General features: G+C 29.8%; 1 protein-coding gene across 2 annotated transcripts in view; it reads right to left on the bottom strand.

Moving 5' to 3' along the window:
* Prp16 (ATP-dependent RNA helicase l(1)G0007) overlaps positions 1–15,743 on the bottom strand; it is a 46,787-nt gene that overhangs the window by 4,957 nt on the left and 26,087 nt on the right. For both annotated transcript variants that reach the window (XM_067265031.1, XM_067265032.1), the window contains 10 exons: positions 15,432–15,643; positions 12,988–13,173; positions 12,753–12,911; positions 10,041–10,280; positions 8,515–8,676; positions 6,433–6,579; positions 2,655–2,865; positions 2,519–2,581; positions 2,285–2,440; positions 1,738–1,838 (listed from right to left, as the gene is read on the bottom strand). In XM_067265031.1, coding sequence (XP_067121132.1) covers positions 1,738–1,838; positions 2,285–2,440; positions 2,519–2,581; positions 2,655–2,865; positions 6,433–6,579; positions 8,515–8,676; positions 10,041–10,280; positions 12,753–12,911; positions 12,988–13,173; positions 15,432–15,643 — 1,637 coding nt within the window. The remainder of the gene's footprint in view (positions 1–1,737; positions 1,839–2,284; positions 2,441–2,518; positions 2,582–2,654; positions 2,866–6,432; positions 6,580–8,514; positions 8,677–10,040; positions 10,281–12,752; positions 12,912–12,987; positions 13,174–15,431; positions 15,644–15,743) is intronic.

Genomic DNA, 15,743 nt, shown 5'->3' with positions numbered 1-15,743 from the left:
TGTGGTGTTACACCATCATTTTGATTAGTATTATTATTGTTTTTTGTTTGTAACCGTTGTGTTCCACGGTAGGGGGAGCCACTGTGGAGGAGTACTTAAGGTGTGCTCCCTTTGTTCTTAGCACTTTCAGTTGTGCGATTCATCAGGAGAGATGAAGTAGACAAGCAAGTCAGAACTACAAAAGGGAAGTGTGTAGAACTTAATTTTTTTTTCATCCATTTGCATCAGCATTTTGGAAACAACTCTTCCATACAAACTAGATCAGGACTGTTATATTAGTTGAATTGTACCAGGTGAAGTAGTTAGTTTTGTGCCAAAACCGGAAGATCAGTAAAATTTTGTAATAGTAAATTCACATGCTCATTATTGTAGTCTAGCCATTTTGTTGTACAAATTACATTGAGAAAACTTTGTAATATTACCTTCATGCACTTAATATTGTAATCTGGCTGTTTTTCGTTGTAAAATTAAATTGGATTCCCCTTAGTCTAGGACAAGGGTCAGAAAGTGTGGCTCGCAAGCCACATGTGGCTCTAGATGTTTACGGCTCTTCGGACAAACTCCAATTTCACCTCATCTCAAGCAGCCTTATAACTCCAGTTTATGAGATAGAGCCGCCGAACAAACTTTGACTCATACGGCACTCTCTACCACTCTTTAGCCCGTCCGCACATGACGGGCTAAAGAGTGGTAAAGACGGCACTCGCGTTGATCAATATGAATCACATGCGAGTGGTAGCATTTGAAGCATATCTATATATATATAACCCACTGAATGTGCGTGCATCTGTCCGACGTCTGTCCATGTAACATTATGCCAAAAAGGCCACTAGAGGCTCCCCTGTCATGTGTCATATTTCACACATTTAAATTAACAATATAAATTATTATTATTCATTTGGTCAATAGCCAATAACAATATAAATAATTCAGTATATTTGTAATAGGAATTTATTACTGTCACGGAATGCCTGTAATGCTCAGTAGGGGTGTCTTTCAACACAGTTGGTCGGCGATCGGTCAAGCATTTAAGCCTCGATGCGGCTCTCTGGTACTTTTGTTATCCTGTTTCCATGCCAATTTGACTCTTCTCACTTGACAAACTGCCGACCCTTGGTCTAGGACTACCGAGAATTACACATTGAACAAAATACACTCTGATAAATTGTGATTGAATGAAATAGAGAAGATCCCTAAGATTTCATTGGTAACATCTATCATTCATTTTAGTCTGCAATTATATCACCAGAACACATTTATTGAAAAATGGCTCCCATTGCACAGAAAAAAATCGTTTTATGTGCCTGAATTTCACACAGCAAATCAATAATCATTGCATGATATTTCTTCACTTAAGATCAGTAAGAGACACACCAAACAGTCATTTCACCTGGTTATTTGTTTAGAGAGAAATCCTCTAGCCTTATCAGAGGCAGTTGTGAAACATATTCACAAAAGTTTTCAACAAAATCCACAGAAATCCATCACAAGAGGCAGCAAAGTACTCAGTATACCACACTAAACTGTTCGAAAGATGTTCAAAAAAATCAACTCAGCTATGATACTGTTGATAATGATTTATTCAGAAGAATGCAAAAAAAAAAAAAAAAATTAAATTATTGCATATGTATTATTTTTTCAAATTGGGAAAATCTTTTATAGATGCACATTAATGTTAAATATTATGTTAATTTTTAAATTTATGAACATTGATTACACAAAAACAATTAAACATACCTGACTGATAGGATAAACTTGAAGAGCATCCATACCTATTCTAGGATTATAAACCTTAAGTTTACAATAACCACTGTCTACAACAAATATAATACCATCCACTAGAAAAATAAAAGGTAAACTCGTTATTACCATACATTCTTAATTAATAAAATTAGTTCTTAAACATTTTAAGAATTAAATGTCATATAATTATTAATAAATATATTATTTTTATAGTATTATGTGACTGTATGGAAATAATAAAAGAAAAAGCAAATTAACATAAAAGACTACAAAAGGAGCACATATACAAGGGAGAATGTCACATTAAAAGTTGAAGCATCACATGATTGTCCTGTAAGCTGGCAACATGGAAAAATGTCAGCTAGTTTAGGACCTATACATGAACCTTTAAAGATACTGTCATATTGTACAAAAACCAGTAATGGAAACCTAATTAGGAAAAATGTATTTCAAATCCCAAAATTTGTGATTATCCTATAAATATGTATAAAATTACACACACATACATACATATATATATATTTAATTTTGACTAATTTACCTGTGAGAGATGTTTCAGCAATGTTGGTTGCAACTACACACTTCCTGACACCATCTGGAGCTTTTTGAAATATTTTGGCTTGCAGATCACTAGGTAATTGTGAATAAATTGGAAGTATTGCAAGCTGTGGAGCATTTTCTATCTCTCCAAGACGTTCTGCAAAAATAATTGCAATTTTCTCAATTTCTAAAAATGATAAATTAAATTTTATTATTAAAGTATTTAAAATTTTACCTGATATTAAATCACAAGTAACTTCTATATCTTCTTGACCAGGCATGAATATTAAAATATCACCTTCAAACAATAAGTAAATTAAATTAATAATTGATATTAGATTATTTTAATTGCACATTTGTATTAAAATTACCTGCATTAGGTTGTAAGTGAATTTGTAGTGCTTGTTTAACAGCAGCATCAACATAATCTTCCACAGGATTTTTACTGAAAAATATTTCAACTGGGAAAGTTCTTCCAGGAACAGTAAAGACAGGTACGTTTCCAAAAAACATTGCAAACTTAGATGCATCCATAGTTGCCGAGGTTACAATCAATTTCAAATCTTGTCTTCTTGCAACAACCTAATCATATGGTAAATAAATATATTAATTATACATACAATACATATTTAATGAGAACTATATAAATATCATATTTTGCATATTAAAAGCAAGATTTAATAATATTTCAATTTGTAAATGTTTATTTCTGTTAACAAAAACAATCTGACATAATTTAACATTGAGCAGAAAAAATAATATTGTAGATATGCACTACTTAATACTAGACTGCATATATGCAAGGTCCATATAGGTAATTCCAACTGTCATTCCCTGACCAATTAATCATATGTTGTGCAGATCAAAAAAATTAGGAGGTTGTATATGGGACATAATTGCAATTGTTTAAGATGTGGATCCACCTTTGTGTTATTAGAGAAGGATAAGATGTAAACGAATAAAGTCTTGCTTGTCATCACAAGTCAATATCTATTGGTTCAGGCAGTGGCGCACTCAAAGTATTCTCAGAGTTGACACGCTCTGTTTTCTTACTCTCTCTCTACAGTCTGCACCATTCAGCATTAGTCATTTTGAGCTTTTCTAATTCCTTTAAAATTTTTCTTTCCAATGATATATGTTTCTTACATTTCTGTTCTATTTCCTTTGCAATTTCTTTGACATTATGAAAAATTTTCTTCAACACATTCCTTTATAAATTCTATTTTATTGATTATTATTACTAAATAATATTATAGATCCTGTCATTCTGTACAAATCAACATCAATTTCAACATTGTATCTCTTCGCAATTCAAAGTTTCATTGCCCAAATGCTGCATGACTGCCATTTTCAGTGTTTATGCACAACCACTACCCCTCCCCTTGTACACACTCACTACCCACCATTTTAAATACAGACATAAACCTTCTATCCAACAAAATTTAAATTGTTGGATCATCATTTATAGTTTAAAAGCTATAAGTTTGACAAATCTTGCTATTTTGTTTGGCCCCTTCAGTTTTCGTAGTCCCTCCTATACTGAACCAAATTTAAAGCTGTGTTCAGATCAAAAAGGAACAGAGCAGCAGACTGAGTCTGACTTTCTCTGCTAAAAATCTTATTCCCTGACTTTACAGATCTGTTTGGATCCTTATATGACAGAGGTCCCATTATAAGTCAGAGGACAGAGAACAGATAATAAGACAGTTGAAAAATTCATAGTCATGTGTACCTTGTCTGTCTATATATATAAATGAAAATGTTTGGATGTTTGTTCGCTACACATGCCTACGCTGTTCAACCAATCGGTACAAAACTTGACAGTTATTATATACCACTAACTTAGAAAATGTCGATCATCACACCCCAAAGTATCTATTGGATATCTGTAAATCAATCAATTTCTATCTCCATTCAATTTGCTGGTTTACACGTAGCATCATCTATTGGCAAAAAATTTAAGAATATGCAAAATATTTGATTTGCTGATTTACACATACATCAATAGATGGCGCTACCTGTAAATGAGCAAATGGAATATTTGAATCGAATGTAAATCAGCAATTACACTTTTTTAAATTTAAACCGCAACAAAATATTCTAAACTACAGTTAATAATAAAGAAAACTCCTGTACATACGAATTCGTCTTATTCGACATCGTTTCGTGGTAATCTGTATGGAATTGAAAGTGTTATCCTGTGAAAAGTCCATAAGAATTGAATTTTCCACATCTAACAACTCAAGTTTTTTCATTTCTAAATGGTACAAACTTAATTGTAATAAGTGCCCTCTAGTGACTGAGTGAATAAAACACTGAACTCTGGTAAATAGTTAGTTGGGAGTTTAAGCATGGCAAGCAAGCTGAAGTTTTCTGGGTTTTCTTCATATTAGTAACACCTAAATAGAGTCCAGCTTTCCATGAAAGTTTTCCTGGGATGCATCTCCTTGGCATATTGCTCACGTGTCATATTGCCCTAACCAAATAAACCAAACTAATTCTAACGAGCGATTATTTATTGTCACAATACCAAGCTGCAACTTTTCATGACAATGTTCTCAATTCCTTTAGTGATGTCTTGCTGATGTACTTCATAGTTTTCCTATTAGCAATAGAATTGTGTCAGTCATCTAACTCTGTTCAGGGAAAAATTTTGAATTGATGTAATGTGACTTCTAGTCGAAAACAAAAGTTCCTATATAGCGGATCTTGGTTCCTGCTCCTAAGCATATCTGGTCTCAACTTTCATCTCTCTAACACCTTTCTTGAGATTAAGAAAGGACAGACAGCACACAGATAAGCAAGAAACATCAGTCAGAATTTACAGGTCTACAATTTTTTCATATTGCATCCTGATAAGTTTTCCATAAACACAATATTTACGAGAACATACTTCCCATGTAATTTGTACAGTTTGTTGCAAAAATGTAAACACTTTATTATCACAAAAGTAATTATTATTGCATTTTTACAAGATTTTTTTTATTTAATCATATGAAGTCTTTCATATGTTAAGGTTAACAACTTCCATCATGTGCATGGCCATCATAACCCATCCAACATGGATCACTTTTCAATTATTAATAGTAGACTGGTATTAATGAGTAGTCGTTAACCATTCTCTCTTCCAGAAGGAGGTCAATGACTACTTTTGATCAAATTACTTCTATCTCCTTTCTATTGAAAAAGCAGTATGGTGGCATTTGAACAGGAAAATTATATAGTACAAGATTACCAGCAAGCATAAAATATGTTTTAAGTGGTTTTCGAGGGTGTCGAGTTTAAATATCTAATCCATTTTTTTTTTGCAAAAATTTGATTTGTTGGCAGATTACTGTTTGATATTTGGCTGGGAATGGTTCAGTTTCTTAGAATTAACATTAGGAAAAAGTACAATATCTTAAATTTTTAAAGATATATTTTCAATTGGTGTCTACTTGACCATAGAATTTGTGCCATTTCTTACCATTCGAGTATCGTGATAAACACGACGATGGACTAATATAACCAAACTCTTTATACAGTTTATGTTTTAATGTTTGTTGTATTATAGTGTTTGATTTATATAACTACAAAGATTATCTTATGTAAGGGTTCTTTACTCATCTACTGTACACAATTTAAAAGATTTTTTTAAGTGTGTTAGATGGGTCACTTGGTGCAATAAGTCTTTCTAAATATAAATGAAATACTATAATATAATATAATAAGAGGATTAGAAGTATGAATCTAATAATCTTAACCTTTGTTGCTAATTTTTGCCCAGGCAATGCTAGACTCATCTGCTAGTATTTAGATAAATTAATATTTTATCATTATGTTAAATATAGCTTATATGAGAAGTACACCATGCCATATAAAATTTGTCTAAAAACACCATAATTTTTGCTTAATGACATATTTCTCAGAATATAGCAACAAAAAGATGTGGCTCGTGACTATATTCTGAGAAATATCTCATTAAGCAAAAATCATGGTGTTTTTAGACAAATTTTATATGTATCTATGTATGGACAGATTCTTTTAAAATGACATTGTTTCCAATAGATTTATAATTTTAATGAATATATTTTGAGATTAGTCCCATTTATCAGCAATTAAAGTTTATAATTATATATTAAAAATTATTTTAATAAAAAAGATTCAAACCTCTCTCAGTAATCCAAATAAAACATCAGTACTTAAGGAGCGTTCGTGAGCTTCATCCATGATGATAACACTGTAATTATCTAAATCAGATTCTCGAAGAGACTCTCTTTGAAGAATACCATCCGTCATGTACTTTATTATTGTTTTCTGCAAAGATACAATTATTCTCAGATTAGTATTAGTCCAATGTCCTTTTTATGATATAATGACTTTTTATGTTATCTAATCCATATTATATCTGAGTGTCACAAAAATAATTATCAATCCTTAAATCATTCTGAAATAACAATTCAAAGTATCTATTCACTTATTGTTTATGTGAAAGTATTTCTAAAATAAAATTTAGAATAATTTATAATTGTACAAAACAATGATTTATTGTCAACTGAATTTTTGTATTTCTACTCTGAGTTTACAGATACACAGAAAGTTATGTGAAACTTATCGATATTGTTCACAATTTTTCAAAGTATTCTGTATGATGTTGAATGTAACTGTTCATTTGGCCAAACTATTTCAGGAAACACATTAACCATTCTTCAGAGATGGCAACCAACTGATCTCTGTAAACACTGATAACTCGAAACAATTTCTATGCAGGCTCTCTTTCACTTTTGGAAAGAGAGTCATTATAGGATAGATGGGTCATTAGTTATACCCTTGACTCATACAGAAACTCTATGGTCATTGCAACTTGAAAACCAACTACAGTGTTTCCCCGAAAATAAGACCTAGTAGAGGTTTTGCTGAATTGCTAAATATAAAGCCTCCCCCAAATGTAAGACCTAGCAAAGTTTTCATTTGGAAGCATGCCTGCTGAACAGAACACCAGAGCAGCTGCGATTCTTTTTAGCCTGCCACTGTTATCCCCTACCTTCATTGTCTGTTGCAGAGCAGCTGTATGCAGGACATGAAGACCGTCACCTACCACCAACCCTAATGTTCCCTTCCACAGCCGTCACTTGTAAATGTGCAGGCAAGGCATCAAGAGGTCCATTGCTTGCCGCCATACTGTACGTTGTCCCTGCTGTGCTGTACGAGTGTGCTGTGATGAGCTCCCCCTGGTGGCCGGAAGCTGCCATACCATACAAAAAATAAGATATCCCCTGAAAATAAGACCTAGCGCATCCTTGGGAGCAAAAATTAATATAAGACACTGTCTTATTTTCGGGTTAACAGGGTATACAGTGTATTCACTGGGACACCTGGCAATTTCATCATTAATTTTTATCTCTAGTAAAATAAGTAAAATCTAAGTATCTATATGTAAAATAAATGAAAATCAGTTAGGAATATAATAATCAAATTAAAGTCTCTTTAACATAAGTTTTGCCAGAAGGTTGCCTATCTACCACATAACTATGTAAATGAACACAGTCATACACATTAAAATTAGAAATGTTATAAAGGTGTAAAAAACAGGTGTACAATAAGAACCTCTCTGACTTCAATGTAAAACGAATAACTAGGTATGTTGTTGTAGATTTATGAAATTGTAATCGGAAATTGATTTAACACGATAATTAATGTATAATTCTCCATCAGATAACAAGAATTGATTAACAGAATAAGTCAAATGTACAGAGAAGTTTTAAACAGTTTTAAGTTTACAAAGATCTGTGATTTGAAGGTATGTTCTATACAGCATAACCTTTTTATTTATATATTTCAATTTGTAATTAGCATATACTGGTATTTTAGTTGGCTGAGGAGAGGCATGAACAGCCTGAAATGTGTACAAGCATTTAGTATGCGTATCAACTGGATAAAAATTAATCATGAAATCTGCCATGTGTCCGAGTGAATACATTATATAGTTGGTGTTCAAGTTGCAAGACAAGTACCGTCACGGTTTCATAAATACTCGATGGTCATTGTCATGTTAGCGGATACATTGTTAAGGTGAAAAAGAAAAGCACAGTCAGCTGCCTCTTGCAAATCTCTTCAAAGATCTTTGTTATGTATGCAACAGATGTTCCCATATACCCAATATATTTTCCACGCCTGGAAACTTTCAGAGTGACCTATGTTTACTTAGATTTTACTCATATAATATTGTAACAAAATACAAAGATTTCATACCTCTGATGTGCAATCTTCAAATCTTATTGCATAACCCACTTCTTCTCCTAAACTAACTCCCATCTCGTCCGAAACTCTTTTAGCGACTGACATGGCAGCAACTCTTCTAGGTTGAGTACATCCAATCATACCATATTTGCTGTACCCATCCTCATGGAGATACTAGATTTGAAAAAGTTTAATTTTTTTAATCCCTTTCTAAGTTTTACAAAACATAAAAATATTTTATAAGATTTTCAATGTAAAATAATTTCATTAAGACGACTTAAAATATATTTTTAAATATCAAATTTCCATTTATAAAATAATAATATAATACAAAGCATACTCTATATTTATAAATAACATCTTGTAAATTATAAAAAGAAAATTTGGCATTTTCAAATTTTTTTACGTATTTAATATATTTGATATATGAAATTTGTATTGAATTTTTTCCTATTATTACCCAAATATAACAATTGAAACATTTTAATCCATTTATGAAATGTTCTTAGAACATTTCCACTCTATTAATGATAAGAAATAATGCAAAGTTGTTAAATATGGTTTTTGGTTGTTACTTTAGTATAAATATATAACGTAAATAACAACTGATTCTTATGAATATATTTTAAAAAGCACAAATATTCAATCAAAATGTATTTCTTCATATAATGCACTTTTTGAGTGATTCTTTTATCAATAATAATAAAATTGTGCTATTATAGAAAATTAACACTTTTCAATGAAAGAGTAATCTGATCTAAATTTAAAAAGGAAGAGAAAAAAATTAATGCAGTTAATATATTTCCACCTGAAAAAGTAACTAACAACTTCATTTTAGAAACACATCAAATCTTCGTGAAAAATCAAAAAAGCACCCCAATAAAGTCAATGTTCTAAAATTAAGTACAAAGTTATTATTTCTTATTGCTGAAGGTAACAATTTCATTTTACTAAAAATGAGTTAATTACTATGAAACAACTGTATAATCTTCTTACATATTCTGACTAAACGGTGCCGTAGAGTCTGGTAACATGTATTCATTATGGCATCATTCAGCAAGAACGTGTAACTTCATTTTATTTTCAATGCAAGTTCAACCATATGTCATACATACTTGAAATACAAATCATTAACAGGAATGCCAGATTCTTACAAGCAAGTGCAAAGATTTTTATGAAAACTATATTTTACTACAACTAATTTCCATTTTTTCTTTCTCAAAAATAATGATCATAAAATGTAAGTACAAGTTAAATTCAAATTGTAGACAAAATGCATTGTGAATTTCTTTAGAATGTATAAATATGACAACATAATTTAAATGTCTTCCAATGTTGTGAAAAATCATAAATTAACTTTATTTCAATAAATAAAGTTAACTTATGATTAAAATTACTTAAGGAAAATTGTTTGATAAACTATATTAATGGTAGGTTTATACAAAACATTCTGTTTAATTGGTTATTTTCAAATCTGACAACTATATTTTTCACAAAAAGCCAAGAATTAACACTATACCTAATAAATTATTACACACCTGAGTTAACTGAGTTGTCTTTCCAGACCCAGTTTCTCCTACTATAATCACGATACTGTTTTCTCTAACTATATTCAGCAGTTCTTCACGAACTGCAAATATAGGAAGATACTGTCGTTGCTGAGTAATTGTTTTCTTTTTTGCAAAGTCACTTGTTGCCTCTCCTGTATTTTTCATATGTTTAGCAAATTTATGATCAACTTTATAATCTGTTTCTCCATCTTCATTCATTTTCTCATCCTGCATTAAAAAATATATATGTATATATAAGACATTGTTATAAATAATAAATTTCATTATTTCAGATATATACAGTAGTAACCATGAAAATTGCATCACCTATGTTGCCAGAAAACATTCAACAGTGCAAAGTGCCATATTGAACTATGACTGATAGTATAGAAAAAAAATCAACAATAAACAAAATGCGATTTATTACATAAGCTACGTTAAACTTGAATTGATGTTATTTTACCCCACGGCATAAACTAAATATTTTTATATGTTTAGGTTATAGATTATAACTTTTTTTATGTTAGAGTCAATGAAATCGGAATTTACCCTAATTATATACAGTGGAACCTCGTTTAATGGGCACCTCGCACAATGAGTATTTCGCATAACGAGCAAAACAAATTGTAAAAATTTGCCTCGCTTAACGAGCAATATTTCGCATAACGAGTGATGAGGAGAGGGGAAATCCCGAATTGTGCGCATGCAGCATGCTCCATCAGTCTGTGTTTAGTACTTGTTCCGCTAGCATTTTAGTGTCACTTGCGATCACATATTTTTCCAAACTTGTATTCACACATATTACTTATAAACATCAACAACCGTAGCCCGTTACATAATAAATATGCCAAACGATATGCCAAATTCTTGGGTCATTAAATTTAATGACCGATTCCAAATTAAATTTTAGAAATGTCTGAATTAAAAATTAACTATTTATAATTATTAAATTTAATACAAGATGGAAACATAACTGCCTACCTCTAGTCAAATTAATTAATTTCCAATATGTAATTATAGCCTTTACATAACCAAGAATTTGGCATATCATTTGGAGTGTTTATCAAACGTATTAGCTGTGATTTTTTTTGTTTCTGCAAATCGAATTCTCATTCCAGGATGGTTCGTTCCACGCTAAAAAAAAAGATGATGATGATTCACGCTCCTTAACAGTGTATATTGTACAATTTTTTTTTAATAAACGTTATACATAAAACATTTGATCATTTTTTCAGCGTGGAACGCATTATAATATTTTACATTCATTTCTATGGGAAAAATTGTTTCGCTTAAAGAATGTTTCGCATTACAAGCAAGACTTTGGAACAAATTATGCTCATTAAGTGAGGTTCTACTGTATTTACTTCAAACATTGTTATCAGCTTAGATAAGTCTCCACGTGATTACAATAAATAGAGTATACTATATAATTAAAACTTAAAACACTTATTGTAAAATTTGCAGTATTGTACTCAGTTAAATCTTCATTTACATTCATTGTATCTTTTCTTCTAAACAAATGAAAGTAAAGAAATAAAACTCTCCTAGCACAGTAATGTATAAAGCACAATTTTTTTTAAACTATTAGAAGAATAATTTAAATTAATTACTAAACATTATTTTTAAAAATTAGCTAAATCTGTAAAGCAAGTTTTCAAAATATGTTTTTTAAAACAATGAATACCTAATTTTAAAATTTGACATTTTAAAAAATAGCAAGAGATTTTGGGGAGTTCCTCCTAAAATAAAAGTTTTAGGAGTGACAAAAATGAATCATGGACAAACCCCATTGGTCCACTGATATGATATAAAAGGTGGATGTCATCTTTTATCCAGGCTTTACGTCATGAATCTCATGACATTAGCTGTGCGATGTTTAACCATGTAAATAGTTCCTTGTTCTTCTGCCTTATATTTGATACATTGGTCTCATAAAGGAAGAATTAAATAAGTAGTGTCGATTATCCAAATGCTGATCAACCGAAACATCAATTAACCGAAAGCTTTCCAGTCAGATTGTTTCGGGACGCGTGTCATGCTGAATTGAACGTTTTTGATAGTAGATTAACTTCTAAAGTAAAGTATAATTTTTTTTTTTGTTTTTATATTTTTCAGTATATTTATTTTGTTTGTACAAAATTTAAAAAAATAATTTTTAACGATACAATAGCCACGGTTATTATTATAAAAATTTTCATTAGGCTTAACATCAACGAAAATTCAACGCAAAGTGACACGCAACAGAGAAAAATTTCAACATGGGATATATTAATATTCTATTAATGGGATATACTAATATACTATATTAATAACGTATTTTATCATACATAATCGGTTATCCAAAAAGTTGATTTTCCAAACAACTCCAGTCCCCAATTGATAATAGATGCTCTACTGTAGGTGTAAATGTTACAATAAAATAGTTCACTCGGCTTTTCAAAATAAATAAAAATTATCTGTCCTGTACAAAGTGAGTGAGACCTCACAGCACCCGATCTCTTACAATTTTTATTACATGAAAATACGTCAACATTTTTTCTATTTTATCAACATTTAATGTATTTCAATAAGAATTTCTTTTGTTCTTCATAGAATGCTTAATCACCAATCAAATTCACATAAGCATTGTCTAACATTATAAAAATATTATTCCTTTTATAACATTAATGGCACTAATTTATATCATATGGTATTACTTACCGATTCTTCTTTCTTTTTGATTCCCATTATTTCTCCTATTCTAGTACCAGCCAATTCCCACTCTTTCTTCTGTGCTTTTTTCCGTTCCTTTTGTTCCCTATGAAATTTAACAATGGCACTGCCTTTACGAGATATTATGGCCATATCTGATGTGGGATCCTACAAAAATTATAATAATCAAACAAATTACTAAAAATAAATCGTATCTTTCTTAAGAGACTTTATTTAAACTTACTTTTACAGGAATAACAGGTTCTGGTTGTTTTGTGAAGACAATTCTTCCATCAAGGAAAGGAGGTACAATATTATGTACAAGTAAATGTACTCTAGCTTCATTATCTTCATCAAAATCTTCATCTACTTCTAAACGCTGTACAACACCACTTGTAAGCATTCTATTCGTTTCCCACTTTTCATTGTCCTGTCATTTTAAATACAAAAGTTAATGAAAAAAAATGAGTATAAATGATAGGAAAAAAATACATTTATATATATAAATATATGTTATTTTCTATATATTAACTTAATAGATTTTTCTACATAAATAAAATAAATTCCATTAATCAATCAATTGATTAATTAAAACTCCAGAACGAAATATTCCATTGTTTTATTTTATGAAAAAGTTAAAGTTTAGTTTTAAACTCAAAATCTGTAATTATGTGATCATTATATGTAAATATAAATATATATAATATAATCTATATTGTTATTATTATAAATAATTCAAACAGTGGCTTTTTTCAAAGTACAGTCAAACCTCTGAATTTTGGCCACTCGATAAAATGTAAAAAACAATTGTTATTGTGAAGTAACGTGATAATCACACAAGTCTTATAAATTGGAAGAAAACTCAATTTGTTATTTTTAACATTGTAGAAGATCACAAAGAAAATTTTTGTACAAAAGCCTTTTTCTAATGTTCAGAGAATTCCTAAAACCACACACAAATTAATCATCCATTCTAGACTATAAGCTATGTTAAAATATGTTAAAAAAGAAAAAAAAAGGAAGTGTTCTGTACCAGCATGTTAATTTAAAAATTTCTTCAAATTATGTTTAAAAAGATACAAAATATACCGTATTTTACGGACTATAAGACGCACTTTTTCCTTCAAAAAATTGCTTCCAAAATTCAGGTGCGTCTTATAGGTATTTTTTTAAAAAATTGCTTAAAAATTAAGGTGCGTCTTATAGTCCATAAAATACGGTAGTAGTTCTAGACATTAGAATTTTTTAATTACTGCCACAGCAGAGGACACTGTTCCTTCTTTATGTATTTTAATGTAAATTGCAGCATAAATAAAATGCTTGATTTATGTCATTAAAAAAATGCTAATGGTTGTCTACACAGTAAAATATATAATGAAAACTACAAAAAAATTTTGCCTTCATGATCTGATATTTCGGTCACTGTTGACAAACTAAAAAAAAATCTTCTCTTACACAAACATCTTTTTATTTGAGGCTATACCTCCGCAAAAAATGCAAATTGATTAAATGTTTTCTGGTGACATTTAAGTCTGTTTTAATTTATATCATCATCACCAAAGTCTTTTTTAACTGATTTACATTTTTTTACAGAGGTGTAGCACCAAATAAAAAGGTAATCTCTTTAGGTGTTTTTTATTTTTGATCATTATTTATTTTATTATCTTCAATGATGACTGAAGTGATGGATTGTAAAGACAATTTTTTTTGTATTCAATATATTTTTACTACTGATTTATGTGTGTTTTTAGAAGTTTGTTGTATGTTTAAGCACTTTTGTACAAAAACTTTTTGTGATTGTCTAAAATGTAAAAAAGTCCTAGATGCTTAAAAACAAATTCATTTTCTAAACAGTCAAATTTAACCAAGCAAAAACCCATCTTATTAATGATGACTAATTTTGTACAGTAGGTTATTACTTTCTGTATGACATTTTTGAGAGCAGTGGCTATTATTGAGATATTAGAAATAAAACGTTTAGCAGCTGATACCATTGTTGAGAGTGACCATTGTTTGGACATTTTAAAAATGTTTTTTATGCAAAAAGAAACATTTCTGAAAAAACAGCTGCACTTTAAACCTCAAATAATAGTTGCCACTAATTCTAATAATACTATAGAATATTCATTCTTGGATTTGTTCTGAAGTATCAATACTTTGCATGAAACTTTTGATTTAATATATTATGTACCAGTTTTCAACTAATATATTATGCATTCTCAATAGGATTAATAGCATCTCAAGGGGCAAAAAACAGATTTCTTAAGAACAAATATTAGCTTTAAGTGAAAAAAAAAAAATACTGGGAATCACACAAATAAAAATATAAAAATATAAGTAATGCTACAGACAAAAAATAATGATCATATATATATATATATATGATCATTATTTACTTATATGCTACATATATATAGCAAATAAGTAAATGCTTATTTATTTCTGATATTTAAAAATTAAGTATAAAGTATGTTATTTTTATAATTTTTAAGGAACAATTGGAAAAACATTGAATAAAAACAGTCCCTTAAGGGTAGTTTCTAAGAAAACATTGAGCTATGCAAATAGAAGTAAAAAAATACAATAAACTAACATCTTTCAATTTCTTTTCCTCATTTTAAAAGGCCTGATTTAAAAAATATAATAAAAACAAAATAAATTACTCTATTTAATGATTTTTCAACAAACCTTGTTAATCTGTCTTTGTTGAGCAGACATTCGTTTTTTTCTTTTTTGCTCCAACATTTCTTCTTTCTTTTTAGCATATTCTGTTGAAAGTCCAGAAAATGGATTGTGTATGTCATCATAGCCTTCATCCATTGAATACCATTCTCTATCCAATCTTTTCTGTTCTTCTTCCCATTCAAACCTATCCTCTTCAGATCCCCATGGTAATCTATCTATAATAATTATTATAAATATAAACATCCAAACCCAATAGTTATACATTAAAGCCAAACAATTGCTTTCATTATAAAGCCCAATATAATCTGGTAATTG

The sequence above is a fragment of the Centruroides vittatus genome, unplaced genomic scaffold (assembly GCF_030686945.1).
Source record: "Centruroides vittatus isolate TY-2023 unplaced genomic scaffold, ASM3068694v2 contig_2033, whole genome shotgun sequence".
Lineage (NCBI taxonomy): Eukaryota > Metazoa > Arthropoda > Arachnida > Scorpiones > Buthidae > Centruroides > Centruroides vittatus.
Note: the sequence above shows the minus strand (reverse complement) of the source record. Positions and strands in the feature narration are given on the sequence as shown.